We start from the raw sequence: 12,972 nt of genomic DNA, 5'->3' as shown, positions 1-12,972 counted from the left end.
AGCAATCCCATCTCTCTCCTCTCCCGGCTTAGGATTTTACCACTAAAAGGCCTCTTCCAAACCACGTCCCCCCCCAAAAAAAAAGCCAAGGACAGCAGCACCTGGCCTGTAGGCGCTCCGAAAGTAAACAAGCTCAGAAGGCCCAAGCCGCAGTCTCAGCTTCCCAGGCAACAGCTGGGCCTCCTGAGACTGGCTGAGCTCAAGGCTGTGGCACATTGAGCAACTGCGTGTCCTTCATGCAGACCTTATGAAAGCTCCTTGGCCACCCAACTGGTTCTTGCTAGGTCACATGATCTGCCTTCTCCATGACCCCGGCCTTCTGGCAAGACAGGCTGCCAATAGATCTGCTTCCAGATCCTCCCACTCGCAGGTTCAGGAGCCAGCAGAGGCTTGACTGCAGGGCCCTGGCTGTTCCTGAAGACCGTATTCCGTCCCTGTCCCCATTTTTGTGACTTTACTTACCTGATTGCTCCCACCAGGGAGACCAGTGGTCCCTAACCTAATGCGGGCCTTACTCAGCCAAGTCCTGCCCACGGCTCTGACTAAGTGGTGGGACTCAGGCACGTGTGCGGCTCTGAAGACTCCTTCGTGCACAATCCCTGCCCCACCTCCTTTACCCAGCAGGCCCCATTATTCAGCTGGATCATCGCCTCCTCTGTGGAACTCTTTGTTTCTGTTGGTCACAGGACTTGAACTCAGGGCCTGGGTGCTGATCCTGAGCTCTTTTGCTCAAGGCTAGTGCTCTACCACTTTGAGCCACAGTTCCACTTCGTTTTCTGGTGGTTAATTGGAGGTAAAAGTCTTACGGACTTTTTTGCCTAGGCTGGTTTCAAACTGTGATCCTCAGCTCTCAGCCTCCTGAGTAGCTAGGATTATAGGTGTGAGCCACCAGCTCTCTGTTGGCATCACCTTCTCGGTGAACAATTCCCTGACAGCCACTACCATGCTTGTGCCCTTACCTTGTTTGTCCCTGCTTGCTGCTCCTGACTCTCAATTTCTGGTACCTTTGTTTCTTCAGCTGCTTTTACTGGATTGTATTATATTTTTATTTTGGTGATACTAGGGTCTTGTCCTCCTGCTTGAGCCACACCTCCAGCTCTTTTCACTAACAGTGTGTCTGGGCTTCCAAGGGCACTGATTCTCTTATGCAGCTGAGATTACAGGCATGAACCACCACATCTGCCCCTTCCGTCAGTCGTTCCATATCCTTAGGCCTCTGCTAGTTTAAGTGTGGTTCATAGCCCAGTAGCATCCTGGGATGTCACTTAGAAATAATACTGCCAGAAGAGAAAAGAAGGTGAAAAAGGAGGAGGAAGAGGAAGAGCAGAATCCCAGGCCTTGCCAAGATCAGTGGACCTGAAGCAACATTAACACTGACACATTAAAATCTGAGCTGCAGTGGGTCAGAAATGGCATGGGATAATTGTGAGAAAATCACTTCCACCAGGGAGGGGCGGGATCGATTCTGCTCAGTGCTACCAACTCAGCTTAGTACAGTTAACTGAATGAATGAGGGGATGAATGAATGGATGCCCTCTCAGATTCCCTGTCTGTTCTGCAGGATCATTTCTCTGTTGAGCAAGTTCCGACTGGGGTTCCACGAAGTACACGTCCTTCCTGATATCAATCAGAAGCCTCGGGCAGAGCAGTGAGTTCTCTGTCAAGGGTCCTGGGCAGCAGGGACACTCCCTCAGCCTGCTGTCTCCCTGCTCCACCCGAAATACTCCTTTGCTACTCTTCACCTGGGCCCAACATGCTATATACCCCAGGGCCTTTGCACATTCAGAACTGTGTGTCCAAAGCTAGCATTGATCTTTCTATGTGCATGGCTGACTTCAGGACAGTCTCCCAGGTCCCAGAGAGGCCTTTCCTAACCTCTTCTTCCCTGGTCCAGTAGTACTGGTCTATGCCTTTATAAAACGTCCAAATCATATTTATTAGCTATCTGCTTATCATACAGCTGCCCAGGAACTGAGGATGAGGTCCAGTCTGATTTGGGCCCAGTCTGTGACCCCCCTACGGAATGGGGGTGGGGTCCGAACACCAGAGCTTATTTCTACACCGAAGCCACTGGGGTGTAAATGCCAGTGGCAGCTCCCCCTCCTCGCTTTGCCCCCCTCTTCTGCAGCACCAAGCGGTTTGAAGACATGGTGGCACCCTTCCGCCTGAACGATGGCTTTAAGGACGAGGCCACGGTCGCTGAGATGAGGCGGGATTGTCCCTGGAAGATCTCGGATGAGGAGATGAACAAGAACAGAGTCAAGGTACAGAGGAGGGAGGCCCCTGCTGCAGCTGGGGTCGGGGGGGGGCCAGCCTGCCACCCCAGGTCCCTGTATCTTGAGCTTCCTGAGCTCCTCCTCTTGTTCCTCACCCCGATTCTCTCTGAGGACCTGTGGAGTTCCATGTCGCCTCTCCGCAAGATTTTAGATCCCTGCCCCTTAAGTGCCCAGCAGCGGGCATGGGATGGCTGGGCTCCTTTCTCTCCTCCCCATTTCTGTGTGTCTGGTGGGAGGGCTTCATGGCATAGGGCTGGGTCCTCAAAGCTGTGGGACCCTCTCTCCTTCACCCTAGATGGAGCCCAATGCCAGCGCCTCTTCTTCCCTAGACAGCATAGCCAGGCAAGGGCTGGGAGAGGCGTGGGCCTGGCAGGGGCTCTTAGCACGCCGCCTCTCAAAGGAGAGTGAGGAGCCAGGAGACCGGTTCTGCTCCTGGGAGCTTCACACCAGTGGTTCCCCAATGGGGGTGATCCCTTCTCCCGTCTCCCACGATATTTGTCTTCCTGTTGAGACATTCCTGAGCACAACAGCTAGGGACATGGGGTGTCACTCTGTGTAATGTGGGGGTGTCGCTGAACATTGCCTGTCAGTAGGGAGAGGGTGAGGATTCCTGTCCGCCAGCTCACTTCCCCTTCAGTCTTCTAGTCTGGAAAATGGGTGTCCATCCACTCTCAGACCCTGAGCACCCCACATTTCTGAGCTATTTGAGACAGCTCAGGCTCAGGATTCAAGCCCCCAGCCCAGTCCTATGCAGGCTCTGGAGAATTCTCTGAGCCATTGTGCAGAGCCCTAGGCCCCAGGTACTCGAGTAGCTGGCTGGATTTTTGGAAAAGGCGACCTGTGTGTCACATCCAGAGGAAGTTCACCCCAGAGCACAGCACAGCATCACAGATAGGGCAGAGCCTGTCCTGTCATTTACATGGACCACCTTTGGGGTACCAAGGGCTGCATCTGGGGAGGCAGTGAGACTTGCTCAGGCGGTCTCTGTTAGGAAGAATCAGGGCTGCAATGTGAGCCCGGAAAAGCTCTTCCTCCTTTCACCCTCCTGCTGGTGGTAATAATCAGGCAAGGAATGATGGAGTACGCTCCTGAAGGAGGTAGACTTGGAGCTTGGTTACCAGGGGCATCCCTTCCTTCCTGGGGCAGACATGTCTGTAAGCAGGCAGAAGGAATAGAACACACACCCAGGTGGGCTTGGTCGGGCTCAGGCATGGATGCACCCAGTGACGAAATCCATCTCTCTGGCCCCAGTCCCTCCGGCAGGTGAGGCTGAACGAGATCCTGCTGGATTATTCCAGAGATGCGGCACTGGTGGTCGTGTAAGTAGCTGGACAGGCAGAGGAGCGGCCCGCCAGGGTGAGCGAGGCAGCAGCCCTGGAAAGGGCCAGGAAGTAGGCTTGGCTGAGCCATAGGGCCGGCGGCTCCTGTCAACCCTGCCTGGGTGGACTCCCAAGCATGGCCAGGCTCACCCCTGCTCCACACCCCTGCCCAAGCGCCAGCTGGCACAGGCCTAGGGCTCCACGGCTCCCAGTCATTGCTGGTCATCTCTCCCTGCTGCTCTTTCCTTGTTTACTGCCTTCCCCCCCTCCCCCTTTCTGCCAGCCATGCTTGGCAGAGGGAGTCCCTGGCTCAGTCCAGAAGCAAAGCTAAGCCTGTTGGTCAGGAATTGTCTAACTGTCTTTGGCCCCTTGCTGTTTCCAGCCAGAATAAGAGTGGCCACCCAGCTCCTCCTGGAACCACATCCAGATCCATGCTGCCCCTCTGTGGATGTTGGCCAAGGCAGGGCCAAGAAGGGTCCCCATGTGACACTGCTCTCTGAGGCTCTCTGAGGAAGAACATGGCCAGCCGAGCCCTCTGAGGCCCTGGCTTGGGGCAAGGGTGTTCACCAAGACACAACATGACCTTCCTCACTTCCTGGGGATTCTGAGGACAGCCTCAAGCCTGCAGCTTGGGTTCAGGATTTACAGTGGACTGCCAGGGCCTCTTGCCAGCTAGAAGTATGCTGTTGGCCAATGGTCAAAGAGGCAGCTGCGGTCTTCCTTTCCCAGGCCATGTCCCCCACATCACAGTCAAGTTGGTCACAACCAAGGCCTCCATGAGACTGCACAGGCTGTACCCCAGGAGGCTTCCTGGGGTGGTTTTGTTTGTTATCACTAAGAAAGTGCTAGGAGAAGGGGCTGGGTATATTGCAAGTCTCTGGCTAATGCCTAGCAGAGAATGTTCAAGAAGGTTCCTAGGGTGAGGTAACTGAGTGTGAGGACAGGTGCTCGGGGAGTGGAACTTGTCACCCCGGCTGGCTGCTAGACATCTCCAGGGTGGGGGCCTGGTGTGTGTGCCCTCCAGGTGCATGGCTGTGCCCAGCCACAACTTCCCCCCAGCCACCTGTGCTCAGAGAAGCTCATGTGCATTTTGACTTGCCATGAGTTCACTGTGTGGTCTTAGGTGAAGTAACCCCCTAACCCGGTCCCCCCATCTCTCTGGCCTCCATTTCCCTAAGGATCAAGAGGGTCACTCAAATTATTTCCAAGATTCTCTTTCATGCTTACATGCTGAGATTCTATATCTACCCACCATTCAATGAAGTCCATCTCTCAGGCCTCAGAGGTGACCCTACCCCCACTTGCTGGCCGCTTTCATCCCCCCATCATCCACCCCAAGATCTCAGAAAAAGCCAACCTTCATCCACCATCCTTGGTGGGATTAGCAGAGGCCAGCACTCACCCCTCCCCACCCCATTCTGGCACCTTAGCATCCTGGCTAGAGAGAGCCAAACTCTTGGACCAGTTGAGTGGCACATATGGGTTCCTCACCAGTGTGTTCAATGCAGCCCCAGGTCAGCTCTACCAGTAAACCAGAGGCCATAGAAAATGCAAATTCTGAAATCCCTCCCGATCAAAGGCTGGGACAAGGCCCAGGATCCAGAAATTCAAAAGACAGAACACCACCACCAGTGCACTGGGCAAACAAAACCACATTATCCAGCTTTTTCTGGAGTCTCTTTCTAGAGGCAGCACTTGCTTGTTTGCCAGTTAGCAATCAGCAGTTTATCCTGTTCACACTCCATCCCACCACCACCTCACAGCCTTTGACAAAAGGGCAGGTCCTGCCAGAATCAGGCACCTCTGTTACTATAGCCACTCCCCCTCAAAGCCAAACAGTAGCCACAAAACAGTGGCCATCAATATTTCTATTCAATGGAGAGACTTCCCTCTCTCCTTTCCTTTCTGTTCCTCCACTGGGGATTGAACTCAGGGCCTTGAACCCCCTAAGCAAGCTCTCTACCATTTGGCCAACACTCCCAGTCATTTTTCCTTTATAGTTTATCAGATAGGGTCTTGAGCTTTCCCCAGATGGCTTTAGATTGTGATCCTCCTATGTCCACCTCCTAAGTAGTTGGGATTACAGGTGCTCATCACCATGCTCAGTCCTGATTTTTTTTTTTCTGACCCTGGGGCTTGAACTCTGGGCTTGGATGCTGTCCCTGAGCTTTTTGCTCAAGGCTACTATTCTACCACTTGGGCCACATCTATACTTCCAGCTTTTTGTGGTTGTTAGTTGGAGATAAGAGTCTCATAGACTTTTCTGCCTGGGCTGGCTCCCAACCACAATCTTCAGATTGTAGCCTCCTGAGTAGCTAGGATTATAGGCATGAGCCACTGGTACCCAGTCCTAATTTTTACAGCACTACTTTAATTGTACTCATCAAGGATCCCATATTAGAGGCAGGAAATTAAGCCTCTCCTTGTTTAGGCCTCCTAAATGGGAGGAGGAAGGAGTGGATTTCTGAGTGTTTGGCTTTAGTTCTGTTTGCCGGTCTGTTGAAGGTTCCAGGTTAGAATCAAGGCTGCCTTTCTTTGTGGCCAAGAGGTGTGGTTTTAAACACCAAGTCCCCTTGCTCTCGAGTGGCATTTGTTCTAGAGGTGATTTGTTTCTAAGGCGAGTACATTCTGTGGGCCATGATGCCACCACTGATGAGGGAACTTCATGCTGAGGCCATGCCCCAATGGGGGCCACCCCACCCCTGACCACCAGACACCTGTTTCCTCGGGCCTTTGAAGTCTGTGAATTTAGTTCCTGAAAATAATGGATATCCCAGTCAGAGCATCTTTGGCTTCAGGCACCCTGTAAAGTCCGGAGAGCTGGCTTTCATGTTCTTCATAACCCTGTGCTCTGCAGTCACCAACCACTCTTCAATGATGACGACAATTACCCACCACAAGTCACTGCTTTCCCAAGTGATGCTCTGATCCTTATTTGTTCCCCACTACTCCAGTTTAAACTCAGTGCCTCTTGATTGCTAGGCAATCCCAGGCCCCCAGCAACTTTTTTGCTTTTCAGTTATGTTTCAGATAAGGCTGTGCTTTTTTGTCAAGCTAGCTGCACTGCGATCTTCCCAACTATGCCCATCTGTGTATCTAGGATGACAGACACATGTCACCATTGAGATGGGGGTGGGCGGGGGTCTCACTTTTTACCCAAGTTGACTTCGAATTGTGGTTCTCCGAAGCTCCACCTCTCAGATAGCTGGGGTTACAGGAGGAGCCACCAAACCCGGCCTTTTTCAGTGGCAGCTGTGTGGGGAGCTGGGCTGCTCTCCGCAGGGACGGTGGGGGCAGTGAGCAGAGGCAGCTGGCAGGAAGCTCTCGGGGTTCAGCTGGGGTCCTGGCGGTGCCAGCGCCAACTCGGCTACCTAGTGAAGGTAGAAAACAACCGTGGCGACAATGGCTGCAGTGTTAGGAGGTGCCTGCGTGCGCCAAGCCGGGTGCTGGACCCGGAGAGGCTTTGTTTTCTTCAAAGCCCACAGACATCCTGCAAAAGCCCGATCACCCTTGCCACTGCAGTAAAGAGGACACCGAGGCTCTGGGCCAGCCAGGCACTTTGCCAAGTCACGTGGCTGGGGACGTGGTGAGGCCGTGACTTGGCAGCCTCGTCGTGCTGGAGCCTGAGCTCTGGACCTGGCGTGGCTGGGCTGCCTCCAGGTGCCCGCCTCCTCCAGCTGGGCGTGAGGATGGGCCCGCCCCTCCCCCGGGCTGAGTCCCGGCTCAGGGAGTTCTCAGGAAAACACACGGTCCAGGGCAGCCTGGTTTCTCAGGGCACCAGCATGGGGGGTCCGTGAGGCCCCGCCTCCCCCTGCAGCTGGGTCTGTGAGGCCCCGCCTCCCCCGGCATTGGGGTCCGTGAGGCCCCGCCTCCCCCGGCAGTCTAGACCCTGCAGCTTCATCTTTGGAATTCAAAGCCAGTAGAAAAGTCACAGCCTGTACTAGGAGAGCTCCACCCGCCAGCATTCCCAGGCCATCTTGTTATTTACTCAGCGTTGCGCAATCTGGACTGAGGCCACCAGAGAGGCAATGGCTTGTCCCTTCTGCTGCTTCCACCAGGCAGGGGGCGGGACAAGGACACGCACCGCATCCGGGTCCCATGACACAACAGGCCGGCTTGTGGCTTCAGAAGCCATCCTAGAGTGACAGGGGTGGCCCGAGGGGACAGGACCATCCACTTAACCAAATGCACTGAGACCTGGTTCTAGGCACAAGAGAAAGTTTGGGGGCCAGGCCAAGCTGTCCTACGCAAGGGCAAACACACATTCCAGATGGACATCCAATATATACACCGAAAGATGCCTTTGAGATTGCCAGGGACTACGATGACACTAAAACAGAGGGATACAATGAAGAGACAAGAGAGGCCACCTTTGGAGTGGGTGGTTGGGGGAGCTACACTTAAACCCACACTTCAGTATTTCAAAGGAGCCAGCAGGTGAAGAGCTGTTCAGGCAGTGGGGACATCCCGTACAAAAGCCCCGAAGCAGGGGCAAGCTTAGCATTTATTTTGGGAAGAGGAAGAAAGCCTCAGTGGCTCTAAGGGTAAATGGGACAGGGTTTGGATTTTTAGGAGGCGAGGATGTGAGGGTTGGTGGAGACAAGAAGACTGCCTGCTTACAAGGCACATGTTGGGTTCTGGGAGGTCTTTGGGTGAGTGAGAAGAAAGGATTCTGAAGTTGGTACTAAACGATGAGCTGTTCAGCGAGGAACCGGGGGCTGGGCTGTGTGGGGAAGGCCCCAGGTAATTCCTCTTCTGTGGCCTCTTCCTGCCTGGCAGCACCTTGCCCATCGGAAGGAAGGGGAAATGCCCCAGTTCGCTGTACATGGCGTGGCTGGAGACGCTGTCCCAGGACCTCAGCCCGCCCGTCCTCCTGATCCGAGGAAACCAGGAGAACGTGCTCACCTTCTACTGCCAGTAACTCCAGCTGGACCGGTCCCTGGCGGGACTGCAGGGGTGAGGGACACGCGGGGACATGGCTGGCTCCAGTCCAGGTGGGAGCCCCCGGTTCCTCCCACAAAGGAAGATGGCTAGACCCTGCCTTCCACTGCACAAGCCTCTGGGCTTCATGATCAGGGACTGGAGAAATTACAGGTTGAGTTATGTGGAAAATTATCTGGAAGATTCTATGTCCTCTTTTTTTTTAAAAAAAGTTTTCTTTTGATCTCAATGGTTACTAATTAAGATTTCAGACTGTGATTGGTGTGCTAATTGAGTCTGAGTGTTGGCTGTGTGTTTTGGCAGTTCCTACAGACCTTCCCTGCTAAGGGGCCCCAAACCCTGCCTCCTGCCTCCTGCCTCCTGCCTCCAGCAGCCACGAGGTGAGACTGAGCCTTTCAGAATGAGGGCACCCACAGGGTTAGGATGCAGGCATGGGATAAATCCCAGGGGACACGGGGGCCCAAGGGAGGCAGAATGAAAGGACACCTGTCACTCTAGACATACCAAGCCCAAGAAGTGAAAAGTTCACCTCTGGGCGTTGCTAGCCTGCCCCAAGGTGATTGAGGCTATCTCCTCTGGAGGTTCGTTCCTTTGTGATACTGGGGCTTGAACCCAGGGCCTCTCATTCTTGTGTAGCTTTTACATTCAAGGCTGGCATTCTGCCTTTAGAGATAAGAATCCCACAATTGCAGGGTTTTGTTTTTGTTTTTCTGCTCTGCTGGCTTTGGAGATCGCAGCTCCCCTAGTAGCTTGAGCCACCAGCACTTGGCACACACACAAAAAAGCTTCTAGAATGTTTTTTTTTTCCTCCTGTGGGTACCAAGCCTTGAATTCAAGGCCCCCAGCTCTCACTTGGCTTCTTTTGCTCATAGCTGGCACTGTACCACGTGAGTCATGCTTCCAGTCCAGGAAATTTCTTTGGACTGCAAATTCCAAAGGCTCTCGGGCTCCCAGGACCCCCCTTCTATCCCCGCAACTGTCCTCATACCATGTCAGAGTTCACTGAGCAAGATGTGCCCTGAGCCCTGCACCCCCAACTTCAGGAGAAGGCTCAGCCTGCACCTGGGAATGCTGGTCTTTCTAGAGCCACACAGACTCTGAAGAGCCCTTGATCCAAGACAGAATGTTTTGGCTTTTGAGATTAACAAGAACATAAACCAAAGACAAAAGCTATTTTCCCACTATGTTGGAAATGTTTGGTTGATCATTCTGGTTTGTTTGTTTTTTAAATAGCTTTTTTGTTTTTGAGACCAAGTCTTAATATCTGGCCCAGGCTAGTTTCATACTCTCCATCCTCCTGTCTCACCTATCTGAGTGCTAGGATTATGTACTACTGTGCTCATCCCCTACCTCCCCCACAAAGGAACACTTTAATTGAGAAGCCCAGAAAAATAAATAAAAACATGCTTTTCAGTCAACAGAACTTACTTGTTTGGGAACACACTGTTTTCTACTCTCCTGAGTGTTTTTTGGAGGGAAAATTTACTGTTTTTCAACCCTAATTGAACTTTTCTCCTAGTCCTGCAGGGCACACCAGCAGATTTCCACATGGATATTTACAGTAGCTATTTATTCTCCCTTTGCTTCTCTTCCGTGCCTTTGTAGACTTAGGCTGTTTTCCTCAACCTTTATCAAACATCCAGCATTTTGAATCTTAGCTTGAGCCAAACAGTGGAGAGACTGGGTAGAAAGGGCTGTGACCCCCTAGAGACTGGGTTTAGAGCTTCCGTCTCTGTCTGTGCAATGAGAAAATTGGACCAGAATGCATGTCACCAGACGGCTGGGCTGTCAATCAGCAATGATTGCGCAAAACTGTGGCGGCACTAGGGAATGGAAGGGTGAAGCCAGGGAAATGCAATCTTGGGTCACCTCCCAGCCCACCTCTTCCTGCTGCCCTGCTGAGGGGTCCCAAGATATTCCAGGCATTGTTTGTTGGGGGAGGAAGACTTGGGCCCACATATCATCTCTCTATTTTGGGGTGACAAGCTACTTTGCATTATTTGGTTTTAGGGGTGAAATGTCTCACCCCTTATGTCTTCTGTTTTGCTGTGCATGGAAAACCTGGTCGGAATCAGGTGCTGGTGGCTTACACCTGTAATCCTAGCTATACAGGAGGCTGAGAGCTAAGGATCCTGGTTCAAAGCCAGCCCAGATAGAAAAGTCCATGAGACTCTTATCTCTAGTTAATCACCAAAAAGCCAGAAGTAGAGCTATGGCTCAAGCGGATGAGCATTAGCCTTGAGTGAAAAAGCTAAGGGAAAGTGGCCAAGGCCCTGAGGTTAAGCCTTAGGACCAGCACAGGGAATGTGGCTGAGTGGTAGAGTGCTTGCCTGGCATGCATGAAGCCCTGGGTTCGATTCCTCAGCACCACATAAACAAAAAGGCTGGAAGTGGCTCTGTGGTTCAAGAGTTGAGTGCTAGCCTTGAGCAAAAAGAAGCCAGGGACAGTGCTCAGGCCTTAAGTCCAAGCCCCAGGACTGGGGGGGGGGGGGGGGGAAGCGTTCCATTATAGTGCTCAGGCCAAACCCATCCACCACCACCACAGCCAGCGCTCAGTTAGTGCCCAGTTTTCCTCCCATTAGAAATGCACAATGACACTTCAGTGTCAGAAATGAATAGACACACAAAAGATACAGGAGAGTTCACAGAGGCAATTTACTTTTGTGCAAGAGGGTGCAATGCCGTTACTCTACCCAGAGCTAGGCAGGCACACCTGGCAGAGCAGTTTGAGAGGCTTTTGTCTCAGTCCACCTCCTGCTTGTCAAGGAGTCAGGCTCATAGTCTAAGTATAATTGATTACCAAGATTACAAGGGGGACTATTCTTTAATTTTTCCAAAGATTTACACTTTTTTTCCCCAATCACAGGTAGCTAGGAGGTGGGCTGAGAACAGAGTGGCTGGCGTATTTAGCTGGAAGAGGTTGATGATGTCAGTGAAAGGTGCCCTCAAAAGGGGTTCTTTTTAACTCATTTGACAAAGATTTCTCTTTCTAACAAGCTGCATACTTAATAGTTGCAGTCTTATTCTTTTATGGTTTTTTTTTTTTTTGGTGGTGCTGAGGTTTGAACTCAGAGCCTCATTCTTGCTAGACAGGAGCTCTACCATTTGAGCCACACCCTTATTCCTAGTCTTATTCTTTTAATCTCCCTAACATGGCAAGCTGGTCACAAGTAGAAAACCTAGTGATTACTGTTTTTTTTCTTGTAAGTCCTTCCACACAAGATTCACATTTCTCACATGGCTGTAGGTCACAAATGGCACAGATAATAGTTACCACTTTAGTAAAAAATTAAGTCGGTGGCTCATGCCTGCAATCCTAGCTTCTCAGGAGGCTGAGAACTGAGAATTGTGGTTCAAAGCCAGCCCAGGTAGGAAAGTCCATGAGCCTCCAATTAACCACCAGAAAACTGGCAGGGGTGCTCTAGCTCAAAGTGATAGAGCACTAGTCTTGAGCAAAAGAGCTCAGGAACAGTGCCCAGGCCCATGACCAACAAAAAGCAAAGCAAATAATTCCAGGAAATATCAATACCAAAAAATATCAACATACAAGACAGAAGTACTTTAGTTTGACACAAAAGACGACTTTTCCTCATACCCCTCAGCAGCTTGCTTTCCAGAGTTAGCATCTTTTCAGTTCCTGCTAACCTCCTTGCAAGTATGAAGTTACCTCAGGACAGCCCACTTTGCACCCAGCAAGCTTGCCACTTCCCATGACAGAAGGCTGTGGGTCTCATCGTACATGGAAAGTCCCAGTTTGGACTGAATGCCCTTCCAGACACTGGCCTGATATTTCCAGTGTGGTCAGGGGCAAGTGGGTTTTATAGGAACGAAACTGGCTAGAATGTTCCAGAAGAAACACCTGGCTGGGAGTCCCCTGGGCATATGCAAAGTAGATAGGTTTTAATTGTGACTGTAAAACTCAGGTCATCAGAAAAGAAAAAAAAAAGGTTCAAGAATGTTCAAGAAAGGGGGCCTAGGAACATGGGGCCACTAGCTTTTTTCCCTAGCAACAGCTGGTTAGTCCTGACTGAGCCTAAGTTCCAAATAAGTACCACTTCCGGAAACTGAGCCATAACAAATGCCTTCTAAAAATACTCGAGGAGCCATCTAGCCAGAGAGCAAAGTGGCTGTAGGTGAAAGATGGTACTGAGAAAGGGCAAGTGCTTTTTTGTTTTGTTTTTGTGCTGGTGTTAGAGCTTAAACTCAGGGCTTAGACAGCATCCCTTAGCTTTTCACTCTAGGCTGGTGCTCTACCCCTTGAGCCACAACTCAGTTTGGGTGATTTTTTTTGGGGGGGGGGTAGTCAGTTGTGGAGCTTGAGCTCAAAGCCTGGGTCTTGTTCCTGAGCTCTTTTTTTTTTTTTTCCAGTCCTGGGGCTTGGGACTCAGGATCTGAGCTCTGTCCCTGGCTTCTTTGTGTTCAAGGCTAGCACTCTA

General features: G+C 51.7%; 1 protein-coding gene across 2 annotated transcripts in view; it reads left to right on the top strand.

Moving 5' to 3' along the window:
- Slc12a3 (solute carrier family 12 member 3) overlaps positions 1-8,736 on the top strand; it is a 30,604-nt gene extending 21,868 nt beyond the window's left edge. For both annotated transcript variants that reach the window (XM_048355536.1, XM_048355535.1), the window contains exons 23-26: positions 1,562-1,648; positions 2,129-2,264; positions 3,528-3,595; positions 8,375-8,736. In XM_048355536.1, coding sequence (XP_048211493.1) covers positions 1,562-1,648; positions 2,129-2,264; positions 3,528-3,595; positions 8,375-8,516 — 433 coding nt within the window. In that variant the 3' untranslated portion in view covers positions 8,517-8,736. The remainder of the gene's footprint in view (positions 1-1,561; positions 1,649-2,128; positions 2,265-3,527; positions 3,596-8,374) is intronic.
- Positions 8,737-12,972: the final 4,236 nt, after the last annotated feature.

Source organism: Perognathus longimembris, chromosome 10 (assembly GCF_023159225.1).
Source record: "Perognathus longimembris pacificus isolate PPM17 chromosome 10, ASM2315922v1, whole genome shotgun sequence".
In the NCBI taxonomy this organism is placed as follows: domain Eukaryota; kingdom Metazoa; phylum Chordata; class Mammalia; order Rodentia; family Heteromyidae; genus Perognathus; species Perognathus longimembris.
Note: the sequence above shows the minus strand (reverse complement) of the source record. Positions and strands in the feature narration are given on the sequence as shown.